At 36.0% G+C, this 17,848-nt stretch overlaps 1 protein-coding gene and 1 long non-coding RNA gene across 2 annotated transcripts; one reads left to right on the top strand and one right to left on the bottom strand.

Moving 5' to 3' along the window:
- Nucleotides 1–792: 792 nt before the first annotated feature.
- Nucleotides 793–11,718, bottom strand: LOC103481367 (uncharacterized). Its single transcript, XM_081600618.1, has 19 exons — nt 11,555–11,718; nt 9,860–9,898; nt 9,510–9,551; nt 8,700–8,741; nt 8,592–8,630; nt 8,450–8,500; nt 8,271–8,306; nt 8,137–8,184; nt 6,584–6,688; nt 6,441–6,503; nt 6,316–6,372; nt 5,831–5,893; nt 5,688–5,759; nt 5,313–5,384; nt 4,033–4,098; nt 3,058–3,954; nt 2,733–2,966; nt 1,816–1,866; nt 793–1,737 (listed from the first exon to the last, which is right to left on the bottom strand). Exons 3-16 carry the CDS (start codon nt 9,526–9,528, stop codon nt 3,860–3,862), a joined length of 828 nt encoding a protein of 275 aa, XP_081456744.1. The 5' UTR covers nt 9,529–9,551; nt 9,860–9,898; nt 11,555–11,718; the 3' UTR covers nt 793–1,737; nt 1,816–1,866; nt 2,733–2,966; nt 3,058–3,859.
- Nucleotides 11,719–11,741: 23 nt separating this feature from the next.
- Nucleotides 11,742–15,040, top strand: LOC145549102 (uncharacterized). Its single transcript, XR_014085058.1, has 2 exons — nt 11,742–12,353; nt 14,373–15,040. It is a non-coding gene; the product is annotated as an uncharacterized LOC145549102 (long non-coding RNA).
- The last annotated feature ends 2,808 nt before the right edge of the window (nt 15,041–17,848 follow it).

Raw genomic sequence — 17,848 nt, 5'->3', positions numbered from 1 at the left:
TTTAACTAGAAACTAGACCAAAAGTATGTGGTAAGATTTGTGTTTTTGCAGTGCATCTGTACTGTTTCTCTTCACCACAGTGCAAAATCACAAAATCTTACCCAGTATTCTAGTGAAAATATACTAGTACACAAGACAAAACAGACTTTAAGAGTAACTTTTCATAAATATTTTTTAAGTGAATAATTTGTACATATTCATAAAAAAGTACAAAATCTCATATATTTATAAAAAAATCTACTAGTACTTAAAAAAAAAACATTTACAAATTATTGACTTAAAACAAACTCCTATTTCTTGCTTTAAAGTTATTTTTAAGTTAGTTTAGTCTTATTTCAAGGGTGCTAAGCTATTTGATCTAGGAACTAGACTAAAAATACTGAGTAAGATTTTATGTTTTTACAGTGTGGTGAAGAGGAATAGTACAGTTACACTGCAAAAAACAAAGTGTTAAGTAAACATTGATAAACCCTAACCCTTTCACTCAAAAAAGCCATTTTTGATTTATCATAAATTAAAATAAATCTGCCAATGCACTCAGTACTTTATCAATATTGAGTAATTATTCATTTAAAACAAACTTCTATCTTGCTGAAATAAATTTGAAGTTGAAACTAGACCAAGAATACTTTGTAAGATTTTGTGTTTTGCCCAAAATAAAAAAAAAAATAAAGTTGAGAAAATGTAAAGCAAATGACATGAAGTTGGGATTTGGTTGTTTTAATCAAATACTGTACAATATTTATCAAGCTTTCTGACTTTCATAAATTAAACTGAATCACTGCCAGAGTATTTAGAGTAAAGATTTAAAAATAACAGCTTTATTAAACATGAATGGGAAACAGTACAAATAAAGCAACTAAATGAGCTGCTGGAAATATACAGTAAAACAGAACTGGAACATAATGGAGAAAGATTTAATCTGTATACAAAGAAAGAGGAAAATAAAACAGACAATGAAAACTGACTCCAGGTCAGTTCCCCTTCTACCAGTCTGCATCCCTTCCCTGAACGACGGTGTATGGTTTCATTCTTTGCTCTGATAAGCGTTTCCTTCAATTATGCAGATAAAAAATGATTAAATATATTCTATAATATATTTAACCATATATTATAGAATATAATATATTCTATAATTATTCATCCACCAATATTTACTTTGGTGGATGAATAAATTCAAATAATTTAGGCGCCTCTGTGTTGTTCACTTCATATGTTAGGATAGTAACTCTCTCAAGAGGGATTTTGATACAAAAATGATAAAAATTTAAAATAAAAACTGGTTTATAATAAAATAAAGACACAAACAAAACAGTTAGATGGCGATATTACCCCATGAAAATAACCAAAAAATTGTATTTCTTACAGAAAATGTTGCCATATTTTTGTCTTATAGTATATGAAAAGCCCATGTTTGGCATTTTAAACAGGTTCTGGTGCGTTTATCCAAAATAAAACAATGTAAATCTTGATATCTCACAAACAAGATATTAACATACATGTAAAAGCCTAACAAAAACATTGTAGTAGAAACATTAATTATTCAAGATTAATTGATTTCTAAATTCATTATTGCGAGGCTAATTAATATTGCAGTTTGGCAATTTCATAAGTCAACTGGACCATACGCTGATATTGCATAAAAATGGCCGACATCCATACAAATAATGTACAAATAAGACACAAAACTGAAAACAATGAAACAGGGAACATGATTGTTTTCTCAGCTGAGTCAATCTACGAGAAAAGAAATAAAATAGTAAGGAAAAAGACTAAATAAATTCAAAAAGCTATTTAGAGTAAAATGATGCTTACCTTGATGGTCACCGTTCCCAAAGAATCCATTCAAATCATATTTCTTTCCTCCTAAAGGTGAAAATATGCAGCGTCATAAAATGGTTTTTTTTAAAAATGCCACACATCCATCATAACATATATTTTAGATTACTTTTGTAAGAAAGAGCTATTAAATGAGAATAATGGTGCAAGTTATCGATTAAGTAACTCTAAAGTTGATTGCTCTTGTGAGTTGAATAACGATTAATTAATCTCAACATTTTCTTTAAAAACGTGTCTTTTTTTTCTTTTTTATCAAGAGTCGATCTTTCCACAACACAAAGGACTAAATATATGCTGACTTTTAAAAAATATATATAAACAGACATATAAATACATATAAAAAACCATATAATTTAAGTTATCTCACATTATTAAGTTTAGACAACCCTCAAAATTAACCGTGCATTTATTATCAAGTCTTTTTATATCAGGTTACAATTTTCTGCCAGCACATCTTCGCTTTCGTAGCACATTAATACTTTTTGGTTAAGAAAATTGCGTTACTCTGCCGTCAAGAGCGGCTGAATGATTGGTATAAAATTAAGTCTCTTATCGAGTATTTATTTTTCAAAACAACTAAAGGACTTTGTCTGGTGTTTATATGTCAAAACAGAACCGCATAAAGTGGATCTTGTATCCCAAATATAACTGTTAGGACCGTTACTGCGATGGTATGGCTCCGCCATCTTTGATTCTCCATTAACGGCTCCGCTTCAAGTCAGATGACCAGCGGCGCCCTCTGGTGGATGGCGGCCAAACTACAACACTAAAATAAGGTCTAATAGCTAATCTATTGGAACTAATTTGAATAAAACAAACTATTATTCATCCCGTGTATGAATAATTTTGCAAAGCCCTGCAGCGGAGACAGTAGTAGCAGCTCCAGGACTTGCCTTGCGGGTGGAAATGCAGCTTGAGTTGCTGCTGAATTTGTATCTGCCGCGGCAGCTGCAGGTCGTCCGGATTCTCAGACAGGTGAGCTTCGCCCTGCGTCTCTGCCACAGGTGATGAGTCCAGTAAACCCGCCGTGCCGTCGGATAAATCCTGCACACCTTCGTCCGGTGTGAAGGAGCCTACAAGGTCTGGCGAGTCCTCCAGGAGCGGACTGGGAGTGGGAAATGCAACCGCTACAGACGACAAGGTTTGTATTCAGATTTAAACTTTACATATTTATTTATGCTTTAACAGCGCTTTGTTCAATTATGTTGTTTGATTTACCGTCTGGCTTCACTTGTCCTTTTAAGTAGCCTGCATTCTCTAATCATAAAAAAAACAAATGAAAAGGAGTTAAATTAAAGCTGCAGTACGTAACTTTTATGTTTAAAAAATTACACGTTTGTTTCAATTGTCATCATGTTTTGTAAAATCTGCAAATATCGAGCTGAGTATTGAGTATATATGCAATACTGAGTATTGCAGAAAAAAATCCACTGCTCCAACCAATCAGAGGCAGGAGGGCCTTAGTGCTGTCAATCATCCTCATGTACAACTAACTGTGCAAATGGCAGAAAAACAACTTAGTTACAGGAAAACCGTTTATCCGCAGTCACTATGCTAACTAGCTTCAACAGGCTAAGCTAGCTGAAGTGTACGGAGGTTGATTGGCAGCGCTAAGACCCGCCTCCTGGCTCTGATTGGCTGTTTCTAGTTAGCACTGGAAGCGGTGGAAAAATGAAAGAGAAGCTCAAGTTTCCCCCCGCCCCGATTATCTCTTACCTTAATGTCAAAACAACAAATATGTAAAAAATAAATTAGTTAAAAGTTCCATCCTGCAGCTTTAGCTGAGCTGCATGAGTTAACTCAGCTTATATTACAGGCCCAGACTTACCTTGGACTGCAAATGCTGATGATGATTACAAGAAAAACATGAAATAAAACAGAAGTTGGTTTTATTTATCCATTTACTTATTCAGGTTTAGTAAAAACTGTAAAAAAAACTGTAAGGTAATTCTGTCTAGGGAGGCTGACGGTCATAAATCAAACCCGTCGTATCTGCAAAAGCCAATCATGCACCACATCTTTAATCCATTATAGCAGTTTTAATAATGCGTTCTTCATGTTTTCTACCTCCAGCTGCAGATTCAAGAGGCTGAGACTGCTGAGCTTCCTGTTTACCTGCTGGGATTGAATTAAATTATAAGCTGCAGAGCAACAGATAATCTGGGAATTCCCACAACACTTTATAAAACACACCGTATTTTCCTGATTTTGCTTCTCCAAAACCAAGAATCTGTGGCGCGTAGGGAGTCTCTCCACCACCTGCAGTGAGTTCCCCATAAAGCAGATCAGAAAACAAACAAAAGAGGTCAAAATTAACTAAACCTGAAAAGTCTTGACATGTCAGAAAAATCCAACCTTTACTTTAAGTACATTTATTCAAACTATACTTAAGTAAATTTCAAAAAAGGAAAAAAAAAAATTCTAGTAATTTCTTTTTTGCAAATTGCAAACTTGATAGCAACTACGTGCACCAGCTGTAATTTTAGCAATTTAAAATTTTCTTTTCCATCCAAAAATGAATCCTAATCTGTGCACTGTTTAATCTGGATTATCATCCCTAATAATAAGTGTTGTCACATCTTTTTCCATGATTTTTTTATTCTTTACTTTTATCTGTGATGTTTTTTTTTAATATATTTTTTATCTTTCACCTGTTTTATTTTTCTTTACACTTCTCTTTTCTTGTCTTTATTTTTCTTTTCTCTCTTTTGCCTTTTCTGGCAAAGTGTTTATTACACTTTATTCACAGAATAAACTTAACTGACTGCTGCAGATTCCTGTACGTAAACAACTGAAACGCCAATCACCAGTTTTTACTGTGATGAAAGTAAAATGCTAAATTTATGGAACAGATTAACTTTGCAAGTTTGTTTGTTTTTACTGTTTTTCTTACATGACACTGCAAAAACACAAAACCTTCTCAAGTAGCTTTGTCTAGTTTATAGTGGAAATATATTAATACACTTGAAATAAGACAAAACTAACTTAGAATTAACTTTTCAGTAGGATATTGGAGCTTGTTTTAAGTCAGTAAGACCTTAATATTGACGAAGAAGTCCTTGGCAGATTAATTCACTGATAAAACATTTTTCCCAGAAGTGAAATAATCTCCCAAAGAAACTAGTATTTTTTCATCAATATTAAGGATTTTTGAGTTAAAACAAGCTCCTATATCTCTCAGAAAAGTTACATATAAGTTGGTTTTGTCCTATTTCAAGTGTTTTAAGGTATTTGCACTAGAAACTAAATGAAAACTACTTGGTAAGATCTGGTGTTTTTGCAGTGCACTAAGCGGAACTGTGTCAAAATGTGGAAGTAGCTGAATTATCAACAAGTCATATGAAAACAGAACAAACATGCTAATGTTAGCTTAGCCCAGGAACCTGTAAACTTTACAATTTGTAAACTTTGAATTGACTAAATCAATATTTAGGCTTTTTATGCGTCTTTTTGTTGTGTTTGATTAATCTCACCATATTTTGCAGCTGATTTCCCGTTATATCCAAATCCAGAAGGTGCAGGATGATACGGCGATCCAATGAGGCCTGAATGCCAGAAAGTTAATAGAATCTGATTACAAACACGATGTAGTTTTTCATTTTCTCAGATTCATACTACACATGGTTATTACCTGCATTCATTTTAAAATGAATCATAGAAAAATAAAAGTTAATGGAGTAAGCCATAAATAAAAAAAACAGAAGTGTATTGTTTTGAGTTTATATTTTCATTGGCCTTAATTTGCTCGTTTCTCCTTCGGATTACCGTAATATTTGTAGTATTTTCTCAACTTTATGTCTGAGGGTTATTCCATGAATATTTCATAGTTTTAACATTTTCCTTTTTACCGTATTGGCCGGCAGAAATCGCTTCAGGAGTAAATCCAGCTGGTTGAGCTTCATAAGGAAGAGTCCCATAACCTGAAAAGATTATTAACATTTGAGTTTTAATTGTTGAAATGACAACAGATCCAAGTTTGCACCATTTTTACCTGGTATGTTTCCATTATTACCCAGGCCTAAAAGCTGCCCACCGTTTAGGACGCTTCCATATCCTGAACAAAAAGAAGAAAAATACCATTAATAGAAATGATTTTCTGCTAATTTTGAATTTCTGTCAAAATTATGACAGCACTTCTCATAATTATGAGACTTTCTATCTCAAAATTGACATAGAAATTCTGACTTTCTGTAATAATTATAACTTTGAAAGCCAAAATTAAGATTTTCAATCTCACAAATATAACCTTTTACATCAATCATGAGTTTAAAAGTCAAAGTTATCCCTTTATTTCAATTATGATAATCAAAGTCAAAATTTGGATGTTTGAACTCAATTACGACTTCCTGCTGGGCTTTATTTTTTCTTTCATGGCAGTGATAGGCTTCCATACTGAGGACTTAGAACTGATAAAACATTTGCTTGTTTGGGTCGTTGCCTTAAATGAATAATCGTTCTTAATAATCGAGTTCTCACCGTATTTTCCCGTTGCTTTAGCGTCGCCTGCAGGCAGATGCGGGTTAACTCCATAACCTGAACAGACATGAGACAAATCACGATGCAGTGATGGAGGCAAAACCTCGCAGCTGTCGCACACATACCATAGTTTCCTGCCCCGTTGGTTCCCAGTTGGACGGGCTCCCCAAACTGCAGCCTGCCAACACCTGAAGCAGCACGGACAGATCGACACGTCTGACTGGACAGGTCACACGTTAGAGATGCTCTGCTGCTGTATGAAGCTCACCGTATTTGGAGTACGATTTCTCTGCAGTCAGTCCAAGCGTCTGACCACCAGGAGGCGCTCCGTTTGGAAGAAGGCCTGCAGGCTGAGCCTCCAGCTGACTTATTCCTTAATGAGTTAATGCAAAACGAATGTGAGGAACTGCTGCACCATGCACAGAAGGAGAGCAGTCATGTTGTTTTTTACCTGACGTGCTTTAAAACAATCAACCACAATCTTCTTCTTGTTAAACTAACTTATTTTAATTTTACTAATAGTGCCCTCTGCTGGATGAAATAACTACGACAGCGTACTAGAACCACCGTCGATACATAAAGAAAAAAGAAATAAATTTTTGCCCCGCAAAAAATCAGAAATTTTGAGAATGTCGGAAAATTGAGACAAAACAATTGAGTTTCAAAAGTTGAAAATTTTCTGAAATTGCAAAGTCGAAATACATTTTTTTTTAGAAAACTTCTGAGATTAAGCTCAACATTTTTGATCTTTTTCTCACAAATTTTCAGACTTTTCAAACTCAGAAATTAATTTTTTTTTCTAGAAAATTAATCTCAAAATTGTAGTTTTTCAAGCAAATTTTCAATTTTAAAACTTTAAATCTCCTAGCTTTTTATAGAAAATTTCTGAGATTAATATCAATATTGATGAGTTTCTGATAGAATTTTTCAAACTCTGAAACTTCCATGTGTTTATCCTAGATCATTTTCAGGTTAGATTTGAAAATTTCAGATTTTTTTTTTGAAGATCTTTTGACTTTTCAAACTATTAAATTTTCATTTTTTTCTTCTAGAAAAATTTTCAGAAAAAATCTCAACATTTCTGATTGTTATTGCAATTTTTTTTCATTTTCAAACTCAAATTTCCACATTTTTATTTTCCAGGTGAAAGTCTTTTTTTTCTTGAAAATGTTAAACTTTTCAAACGCAGAACATTTGTCATTAAACCCAGAAGCTTTCAAGAAAAAACTGGAAGTTTCTGGTTTTTTTAGTACATTTTTGACTTTTCACACTCAAAAATTTCCAAGTTTTTCTAGAAAATTTTTGAAATTAATCTAAAAATGTGAGTTTTTCTTAAAAATTTTTTTTTGACTTTTCAAACTTATAAATGTTCAAGTTTTTAAAGAAAATTCTGAGCTTTTAGGAGTTAATTTGCTACTTTTTTCAATCTACAATGGCCCCAATATGTCACTGTAAATATTGGTCTGGCAGAAAATAAGCAGCACCAATGGAAAACTCCCAATCTGCCTTTACCTGCTCAGCTGGAGTCCCACAAGGCTCCATACTGGGACCATTCTCATTTAACCTATGTGTTAATTTACTGCACATATATGCTGATGATACTGTATTGTATGTTGATGCAAAAACTAAAAATGAAGCTGCTTCAGTATTTTCTGGTGCCATGATGCCAGTTTCTCTTGTCTACATCTTAACATTACAAAAGTCTGTTTTTCTCTTGCCAACGGATGAAAATGAGCTCTTATGCTAACTCCGGCATATTTACATTGATGCTAACTGCTGTCATTAATATGCATTGTCCTAATATAAATAAAAAAATCTCACCCTCAATTCCAGCAGGAGCTTCATCAAATGACACCTGAGTGGTTCCACCTGTAAAACAGGCATCGACAGATTATTTTCATACATTTAGTGACAATTTTAGCTAAATATCTTCTCTGTTGTCACGTTGTTCGTACCCGACTGTTCAGCAGCAGGCAAAACTTGACCAAGAGCTGCAGAAATAATATAAACCAAAACTGATCTAGTATATTCTCCAACTTACATTGTCATTTAAAGACACTAATCTAAAAAAAACTGAACATGAAGACAGAGAACATGGTTCTGAACAGGTAAGGAGTCGTATTTAGCGTCAAACCTCCATATAGGTTTCCGTATCCAGCAGCAGGGTAGACGCCTTGTCCGTAACCTGCAGCCAAACAGATCAGTTTACAAAAGTGCGGCCCAGATTTTTGAAATCATAATTTTCCCGAAAACTCCTACAAAATAAAAGCATTTACCAGGCTGAGCAATGCTTCCTCCGTAGGGGTACGCAAGACCTGTTGGTACGAATCCACTTATAGCAATCAAATCTAAATTACATGTAAAGTCTAACTAAGGAATTTCACCTGCTCCATGTCCATTACTGAGTCCTGGAAAGTTGAATCCTCCTAAAAATTTACATAATTTCATTCAGTTTCAGCTGAGAAACTGGTAAACAGATCAACCTGCTGCATGCATGAGAATAACTGGTTCCTTTTTCCATCAGGGTTTATTTTACTAAAGATCAAATCACATAATAATCAAAATTTAATGAGTTGATGAAAAAAATATTGGCAAATAAACCAAATGAAGAGCAAGAGTAATTATTTTACAGCAAGAGATCTGTAGAGAAATAAAATAGAAATTTTAAAATGGATTATAAAAAGAAAAGATTTTTTTTTTTAAAGTCTAGTAAAATTACATAAAAATAAAAAATAAAGATGAGAAAAAAAGAACAGTATAAAAAATGAAAAGAATAAAGAAATTAGGTAAAATTAGGTAAAACAAGAGAAAGAAAAGAAGACAGGATAAGAAAATGATAAAAGGAAAATAAAAATAAAAGATCAGAACAAAAAATAAGAAAAGTTAAAGAATAAAAAAAGCAAAAATAAGGAAACATTTGCTGCCCTGCAAATGTTTCCCGAAAGAGTGAAAATAATTATTTTAAATTTTATTTAGCGTCTTCTAAACGAATCAGCAGAAAGTTTAAAGAAATTGAACGCAAATTAGTGTTAATTTTCATATAAAAATAAACTTTTATAACCCTAAAAATGGAGTGACTCAAAGAATCCTGTGACAGTGTTGGATCTCTGTACGAATTTCCCTTTAATATTTTACTAAACTCCTCAGTAAACCAGCATTTCACACTAAAATTCTCAGTAACACAAAAAATTTACCAGATTTTTGCCTCTTCATCCATTGTCCTGTTGGTCCACAGCCTGCAAACCAAAACAAATGTTTATCATGCACACATTTTAAGAATTAGGACCAAAACACTAAGAAAGTTTTTTTTGTCCAAATAAACAAACTAATTCTTGGTTTTAACTAACGTAAGAAAATAAACATATTAAAAAAATTTCAACCAAAACACACAAAAACTTTAATTTTTTTCAAATAAAGAAACTAATTTGTTGTTTTAACCAACCTAAAAGTGTAATAACAACAAGCTACCTGCATCTAATCTGTTCATACAACATAACTAGATGCTGTTAAACTGAGATTAAGGGGAAAGTGGACAGATGTTCACCATGTTTGGCTGCTTTGGCTCCTTGAATTCTCCCATTTTCTGAAAACAAAAGGACAGAAACTTCAGAATATTTTTCCAAATTCAATCATTTCAGAGCCTCTCCGTCATTGGTTACAAGGATTATAGCCATTCAGTGAGTTAAACTGGCAATTCAACTCATGCACCAAATGCAGAAGAACACAAAGATGTTATGATTGAAACTAAATAAATAAGAGAGAGAAACCATTTGGTTTGGTGCGACATATAAAGTCGGATTTCTCTAGACTGTAACAGGCGGTTAGACCGACGTCGTGCAGCTCAGCCAATCCTTTTGTCTGTTTCCGTTTCTGACGCATGCAGTCCGACTCCAGACTCCGTTTACCCGTTTCCCCACTAGGGGCGCTCTTGCTCTTGCTGCCCGTTGCTGCAGCCGCGCTCAGTGTTGCATCCGGACGGATATTTTCTGCAGCAGCGGCTTTAGTTTTTATGGATCTGGTTCTTTCAGGGTCAGCGGTTCCATCTTCACCAAAAACAACATCTGATTCTGCAGAGTTTTGATCAGGAGCTCCAGTCAAAAAACCTACAGGTTTTAGATTTACACGTTTACCACAAAAAGCTTCTTTAAAAATCTTATAAATTACTAAAAGCCTCAAACTCAGGAAGTCAACAGTCCGTTGGTAGATTGAGCTTTAACTTTCATTATTCCGAATTTAAGAAGAAAATGTGACATTGTGCTTTATGATGCACTGCAAACATGGAAACGTCACCACATAGTCATCAGCGTATCATTTAACAGTTTACATTTTTATGGGAAGTTAAAAAGTATAATTTGTTTAGCTGTTCATAAAAACTTAAGAGTAAAAAAAGTGATTTATATAAGTTCTAATGTACAATATGAGGCGTCAGAATCTAGTCACATTAGTACTAATCTGTGAAAAGTAAAAATAAAATCAATGACAGGAAGTTTTCAGCTTATAGAAGAAAACTATTGTTATTTTTTTAAATTCAATTTTAACAAAAAATTGATTTTTAAAATATTAATTAAGGAAATGCTAATATTTATTTAGAATAAAATCTAGAATTCAATATGTGAAAATCTTTAATCTTATATTTTAAACATTTTAAGGGTTTTCTCTATTTTTCATGTAAATTACTTCAAAGGCATTGTCTTTATTTTATGTACTACCAAGAACATTTTAAAAATTTTAATCTTAAACTTTAATACATTTTTTGAAGTAAAAAGGAATGCAAAAAAATATTTAGAAATAAAAATACACTAATATATTTTGACTGTAAATTATTTGTTTTTTTTAAAGAAAATTATTTAAAATACTAAAATCAGAACATTTTAATATTTATAATCTTATATTTTTGCTATTTTTAATATGCATATTTTTTCTTTAAAAAATATATTTAAAAATATTAACATCTGAAACTGAATCTCTATTATTTCCATATCACGGTTCAGACATCCTTTAAAGGGATTTTTTTTATTTGAAAGATGTAAAAATATATTTTCTATATTACATAAATTTTTATATATAGGCCTACTACAAAAATATATATTTATATTTTATATAATCTAAAAATCCAGGAGAAAAGGATTATTGAGAGGGGAAAATAATCACTTTATTGCCAAAAAACTGCATAATAGAAATTATCCACCCAATTAAAGAAGACATTAATGATGAAATAAATTAAATTAAAGGCGCTTGCCTGGAGAAAGAACCAATCCTGGTTCTGCTTCATATTTGGTTCCTTTTTGACCCAAACTTGCCGGTTGGAGTCCGTGCTGAGGCTCTGGGAATCTGTGTGAAGCTGGAGCCGATTCTGGACCGGAGCCCAGGTGCAGCTGGTTCTGTTTGTACACTTTGTCTTGTGACGCATGATAGAGATTTTATCATTTTGTTGTTACTTTAGTTCATATTCAGGTTAAAGTGTTCTCTTGTTTAAACTGTATGTGTGAACTGACCTGGAAGTCACAGCTGCCTGTTATCTTCATGTGAAACAGTTTGACCGAGATTTGAACCGGGCTCAGATGTTAAATTGTTTTACGACCTTTGCTTTGTTTAGGTAAAATGTTTTACGACCTTTGCTGTTTTTCCTCTGCTGTCTATCTTGCCTATCCTCCCTCTTTGAAGTTTGAGAATAAAAGACAAGCTGTATCCAAAGAGAAGCAGAACGCTCTGTGAACAGCTCTGAGAAGCAGTTGACAGAGTCTTCTCCTTTTGCTTGCAGAAGTTTAGTCATAAATTCATATACGTTGTCTGTGGTTCTTTTATGTAGGTTCTAGGAAAATACCTATCATTTTGGTGCCGAAACCCGGGATCTCTCATACCGACCGCTGTCAGGCAGAGGAAGACGCGCTGAATCCATGCATGGCCAGAGTCAATTGGACCTGGAAAGAAAGACCCAGGAAGTAGAATTCTTCGCTGGGCCAGCGACGTAGGTCCGACTTTGTCTGCCAACGGCGGAATGACGAGATCCGACTGGACAACCCGAAAACTACAGAAACGTAGGTGAATTTTAAAATGGCTATTTTAGTGGTTTGAGTTCCCTTGTATGATGTCGCTCTGCTAAAACTCTGTGGTTTGAGAATCCTTGTATGATGTCGCTCTGCTAAAACTCTGTGGTTTGAGTTCCCTTGTATGATGTCGCTCTGCTAAAACTCTGTTCGAGGAGACCCCATAAGGGCAAGTCCTCAGGCGGATAGGAAGCTTGTCATTGCTGTGTGGTTTTGATTTTTTGATGGGTAAAATATCACTGGTGCTGAGTTATCTGACAAGGCAAAAACAGATAATGTTGCGCTAAATCATAGAGTCATTACTGTGCTTATATTGCTGGTTTGCTACTGCTGCTTTGTGTGTGTGAGAGTGATTGGAGGTTTAAATACCGCTCTGTATTTTACCTCATATAAAACAGTGGATTTAAGCAGCAAACCTCTTGTGGATGCAATAGGCAAGATTCTCCCACTCGAAAGAGTCGAAGCGGGGAATACCACAACAAGGTATTTTAATTGCTGGCCCACTGAAAAGAGCTCCAGTTCATAGGACTCCCTAGGAGTCAACGAACCTGGACCAAATTTAAATAAATTCAAATAAATAATATTTTTAAGCTGAAATTGCAAGTGTTTTAAATATGGGAAATAAACATTCTTGTAATTCATCACTCGGTAAGGGCGCCGATGGAGATGAAAGTACATGCTGTCCAGGTTTCCTGGTAGCACTGTACACATGAAAAAATGGAGAAAGAAATACAAAATAGATGGAAAGCTAAAATTGATCAATGGCAAATAATTGTGGGAATTTTGGAGAGTAGTGTAGAAAGAAAAATAGGAAGAAAATAAAGTAATTCCAAGCACACGGAATGCTGTAGCGGTGCAAGGAGAGCAAGCTCCTGCAGCCACCTCTCCCCTTGCTGCTTCAGCAGCTCCGTCTGCTCCAGTATCAGCCGCTGCTGTTCCAACAACACGACTGTATCCCTCCCTAGAGGAAGGGACACAAAACTTATATATCTTTAGACCCTGTACCTTAGAAGAGGTCAGGAAAGCTGTGAAAGGATCAGATGTTTTTCACCTGGAGAAATTTGGAGGTTTATATACCTCTGCCTTTTCCAACGACCGGACAAAAGGCCGTGGAAGAGACAGAGGCAGAGGAGGTCACGATAGGCGACGACCCCAAAATAACACCCCACAAAAACCACGGTATTCAAAAGGCTGCTGGATTTGTGGCAATATTGGTCACTGGGCAAGAAACTGCCCTTCAAAGAATGTTGCACGGGGCGACAAGAGGGGTGGTGGAGTGAGGAGACCACAAATAGGAGAAATCCTCAGCATAATCAGACTCTACCACACCCCAAAAACACAAACCCCCAGTCCAAATTGATGAAATGCTAGAGACATGTGCATGCAGTTTAAGACGTTAAGTAAAACCATAAAAGAAATTGAATTCCTGCAAGAAATCAGTGTATGCAAAATAATTTTTCTTTCCTGAAGGAGGAGAAGCAGGAAAAATAAAACTAAATAATAAAATTGTCCTCAGAGAACAATGTTTAATGTATTGTGTCGGAATAATATATAACACCAACTTGGTGAAACGATCCTCTGGCTTCTATCTGGAGGGGTCAGCGGTCAGAGTAAGGTACCGACCTGGACATTAACCAGCCTCGTAAACTCTCTTAGGCCTTGAGAGGAGGGCTGCCCGCTGACTTCACAGTCTGCAGCACTGAGATCAACAAATTTAGAGAAATCCATTGTTCTCTGGTGAGACGTGTCTTAGATGAAGTTAACCTAAACTTACATTCTACATTTTACAAGTTAATGGTGAACATGATGAAAGAGACTACAGCTTTTAACATGTTTCATGTTTATATGTGTTTGAATAAGGAAATGGTTTATGACTTCTTAAAAAGTTGGATAATAAGTGGCTAAAAGCTATACGATGAAAAGAAAAGAAAGTTATAATTGACTCTTATTTGCTTCTTTCCTTTTCCTCTGTCTGAGCCTCGCTGCGCTGCGTCTGACCTCTGACCTCAGCTCAGATCTGTCCTGCCAATCAGATGACTCCCTCCTTTATCACCAGCTAGTTGATAAAGAAGCGAAAAGGACAGGACGATTTCTACCAACTGGACACTGAAGGCAATAAAGTGTCCACTGGTCCTAATTCCTTGACATCTGGGAACTGCCATGCAGCAAAACTACTGTATGGAGTCCTGCTAGACGTTTGGAAAAAGAAAGCAAACTGAACTGTTTGCCGCTTGTTTCATTGGTGGACAAAGGGACGGTCTGGACAACTTATAAATAATCCAACACCGGCAAGTTGGACTGACAGGGAGCAGGAGAAGAGACAGAGGGGGGACCAGCTGCAGCGACGCCAGCAGCAGGAGCCGGAAGCGAGAAGTGAGACAGGAGAAATGCGAGATAAGTTATACACACACACTGCTGTGATACACACACTGCTACTGTAATGAGGACTTGCTTGCTTACTTACTAGCAGGAAGGAATTATCTAGCTAGAAAAGGACATATTGAAGGTTTTTAGGTACAATGTTAAACAAAATCGTCCATTTTGTACCCATTAACTCAGTCCTTAACAGAAGGACCAGTGATCCTCTTAGGGCCCACGAGCCATAGATTGGGAAACTGTGAAGGAAAAAACTGTAATGGTTAAAAGTTAAGAAAAAAAAAAAAAAAAACTGAGTGTGATACGGCTAAATTACACCAACTAAAATTATTAGATTCAAAACTAATAATGATTTGCAAATGTTTTATTTTCTTTGAAATAAATATACAAGTTTGGAACTAAATTAAACATATCTAAGTGTTGAACTTAATTGATATTGCAGTGTTGAAATACTATGGAGTATTTCTTTGCATTTAACTGAAACGCTTAACTTAGAGTTTAATTATATAAAGAATCTATAAATTGATTGGGATTGTGTTTGTGTGTTTTATATTGGGATGAATGACAATTATTTTGAGAAGAGAGAAATTTTACTGCTAAATTGAGTAACGGATAAAATTATTGACCATTTAATTTAAAATATAAAAAACTTACATTGTAAACTTGTCTGAAATGCGAGGTTAAGGGAAAGTCTGAGACTTTAAGCAACCTTGTAAACGGCTACTAAAAACTGATGATTGTGATTAAAAGCAACATTTTCTAGACTTCAGTCTAGAACATTTTAATCCAGATTTGATTGATAGTCAATAAATTCAAAAGAAATGGAAAATTAGAGGATTTGAGGTTTTGGTTTAATTTCAGGATGGTCATTTTTATTTAGGAAGAGTTATGCTTTGATGAATTTGATAACATCTACAGGGAAACCAGTCACCCATGCATCCTTGCTTAAGAATCTTTTGCAGGCCATACATTTACCAGCTGAACTAGCAGTTTGTAAGTGTGCAGTGCACACCACGGAACAGAATGAGGTTTCAAGTGGCAATAGATTAGCTGATAAAGTAGCAAGGGAAGCTGCAGCTGGGAAGCATGGGGGAGACAATTTCTCAATACAGATAGAAGATCCTCAAGTAATAGACAAAGCTGTGTTAAAAGACATGCAAGATAATGCTCCAAACGCAGAAAAACAAATGTGGATAATTAAAGGGGCGACACTGAATGATGATAACATTTTTTCAGTAAATAGAAGTCGGTCCTTCCAAAATCTCTATTTAGAGCGGCAGCAATTTTGACACATGGACATTGTCATGTGTCAACAGGGGGGATGGTCTCTATGCTACAACAGCATTTTACCACATATGGATTAAATTCTTACTTAAAAAATTTTTTGTACTGCATGTCCAGTTTGTGTCAGAAACAATCCTCAAGGAAACATTAGACCAAGAAGAGGAAGTTTCCCAAAACCCTCATCCATTTCAAACAATGCATATGGACTTTATTGAACTCACACAAAGTGGACCACATAAATATTGTTTGGTGATGATTGATGCTTTTTCTAAAGAGTTGAAGTAGTTCCAGCAAAGCCTGCTTTTGAAATAATTTATGGGAGAGCTTACATATTGCCTCTGTTTGCTCCAGACTTACAGAAAGCTGATGAAGAACAAACATTGGTAGATTATATGATCAGGATCCTGAAACAGAAAGAGGTGTTAAATGCAAATTTACTGCCGTCTGACTGTTCTCCTCTACAGGAAATAAATAAAACCACCCCCATCCAGCCAGGAAACTGGGTCTACATAAAGGTCATAAAAGAACCCTTCCAGGTGCTGATGACCACACCAACAGTCGTAAAGACCCAGCTGGATACATCTGAGTCACTGCAAGCTGCAGAGAGTGTTTGAACCCCTAAGTAGGCGGAGGGAGGAAGACCGGACTTCAAAGGGGGGCTATTTTTAGGGTAGCTCGTCTCAAACCCGGTGAAGAAACGCTTAAGATTCCCCCGTCTTTAGTTTGGGGGTTCTGACATCTCTGTGCGCCGAGCAGCAATGGGGACTCCATATGCCAGATGGATCTTCTACTGCGCTGTGACTGCAGCATCAACCTGTGGTGGAAACTAATGAATAGAACCGCGTACGAGGGACATGCTGTGAACTGCTATGTGTGTGCGCAGCTGCCAATCGCCACACACAACTCAGGTCTGCGTGTAGGACACATCACGGATGACAAATAGATGTGTCTCTATGGCCTGAGCACACAACCACGACTCAGCGTCCCCATGCCAAAGGGATGCAAACGGTGAAAAAATGACTATTCTGTTCTACTTCAGATAGGAGATGCCGTGAAGGAACTTTTTGGATCTATGAACTGTTCCTTTAATGCTGACGTATTTCCATTTCCACTAACCGCATGGAAAATACCAGAGACCATTTCATTAGCAGGAGCTAAACCAGGATCTCTGGGGAACTGTGTCTACAATAATGGACATGTTATTCTAGGGACGTTGCCCTGGAACTTGTGTAACAGAGTTTACACCTACTGCGAACCAACACAGGATTTCATCGACTGCACAGCCTGCAGGGGTCAAAGGATGACTCCACACTGCAAAGTCTGGAAGGACAACCCAGACTGTGACAACATGCTTCAGGAGAGGAGTTTCAACATCACGCATAAGACAAAGAGGAAACAGGAGACAACGCTGTGCAGTGCCATAGTGCCAGGAGACTATGGTTCACGGGTGATGGCAGACTGGTACTTCCTGTACCTGATTGTATTCATCAGGAAAGGACGACACGTTCTGGCTGCTCGCTCCAAGCGTGATGCCTGAGGTCAAACGCTGGGGAGGCCTCACAACAGACACTGGAGTTCCATGGGAATTCAGGATTTGGAACGGCGGAGAAAAATTCATGCAAGGTCTGTTTCCGTGGGTTGGAGTAGGTGAGATTCGGGACCACGTAGAGATAAACAGGTACGGATTACTGCGACTAATCAACATCACATACCAGCTGGCCAATGGCACCGCGAAGGAGCTGACTGAACTGAGAAACATGGTTATGCAAAATCGTGTTGTTCTGGATTTCCTCACTGCCCCTCAGGGAGGGGTTTGCAAAATTATT

Source organism: Poecilia reticulata, chromosome 19 (assembly GCF_904066995.2).
Source record: "Poecilia reticulata chromosome 19, P_reticulata-male-v2, whole genome shotgun sequence".
Classification (NCBI taxonomy): Eukaryota; Metazoa; Chordata; class Actinopteri; order Cyprinodontiformes; family Poeciliidae; genus Poecilia; species Poecilia reticulata.
The sequence above is the reverse complement of the archived record's forward strand: the minus strand, read 5'-3'. Positions and strand labels throughout refer to the sequence as shown.

Bases quoted from the DNA above. Each gene is read 5' to 3' on its own strand.
- LOC103481367 (XM_081600618.1), bottom strand. The intron at 8,185-8,270 runs GTACGAACAACG...CCTGTTTTACAG, and splicing joins GCCTGCTGCTGAACAGTCGG to GTGGAACCACTCAGGTGTCA. The intron at 3,955-4,032 runs GTGTGTTTTATA...CAATCCCAGCAG, and splicing joins AGCAAAATCAGGAAAATACG to GTAAACAGGAAGCTCAGCAG.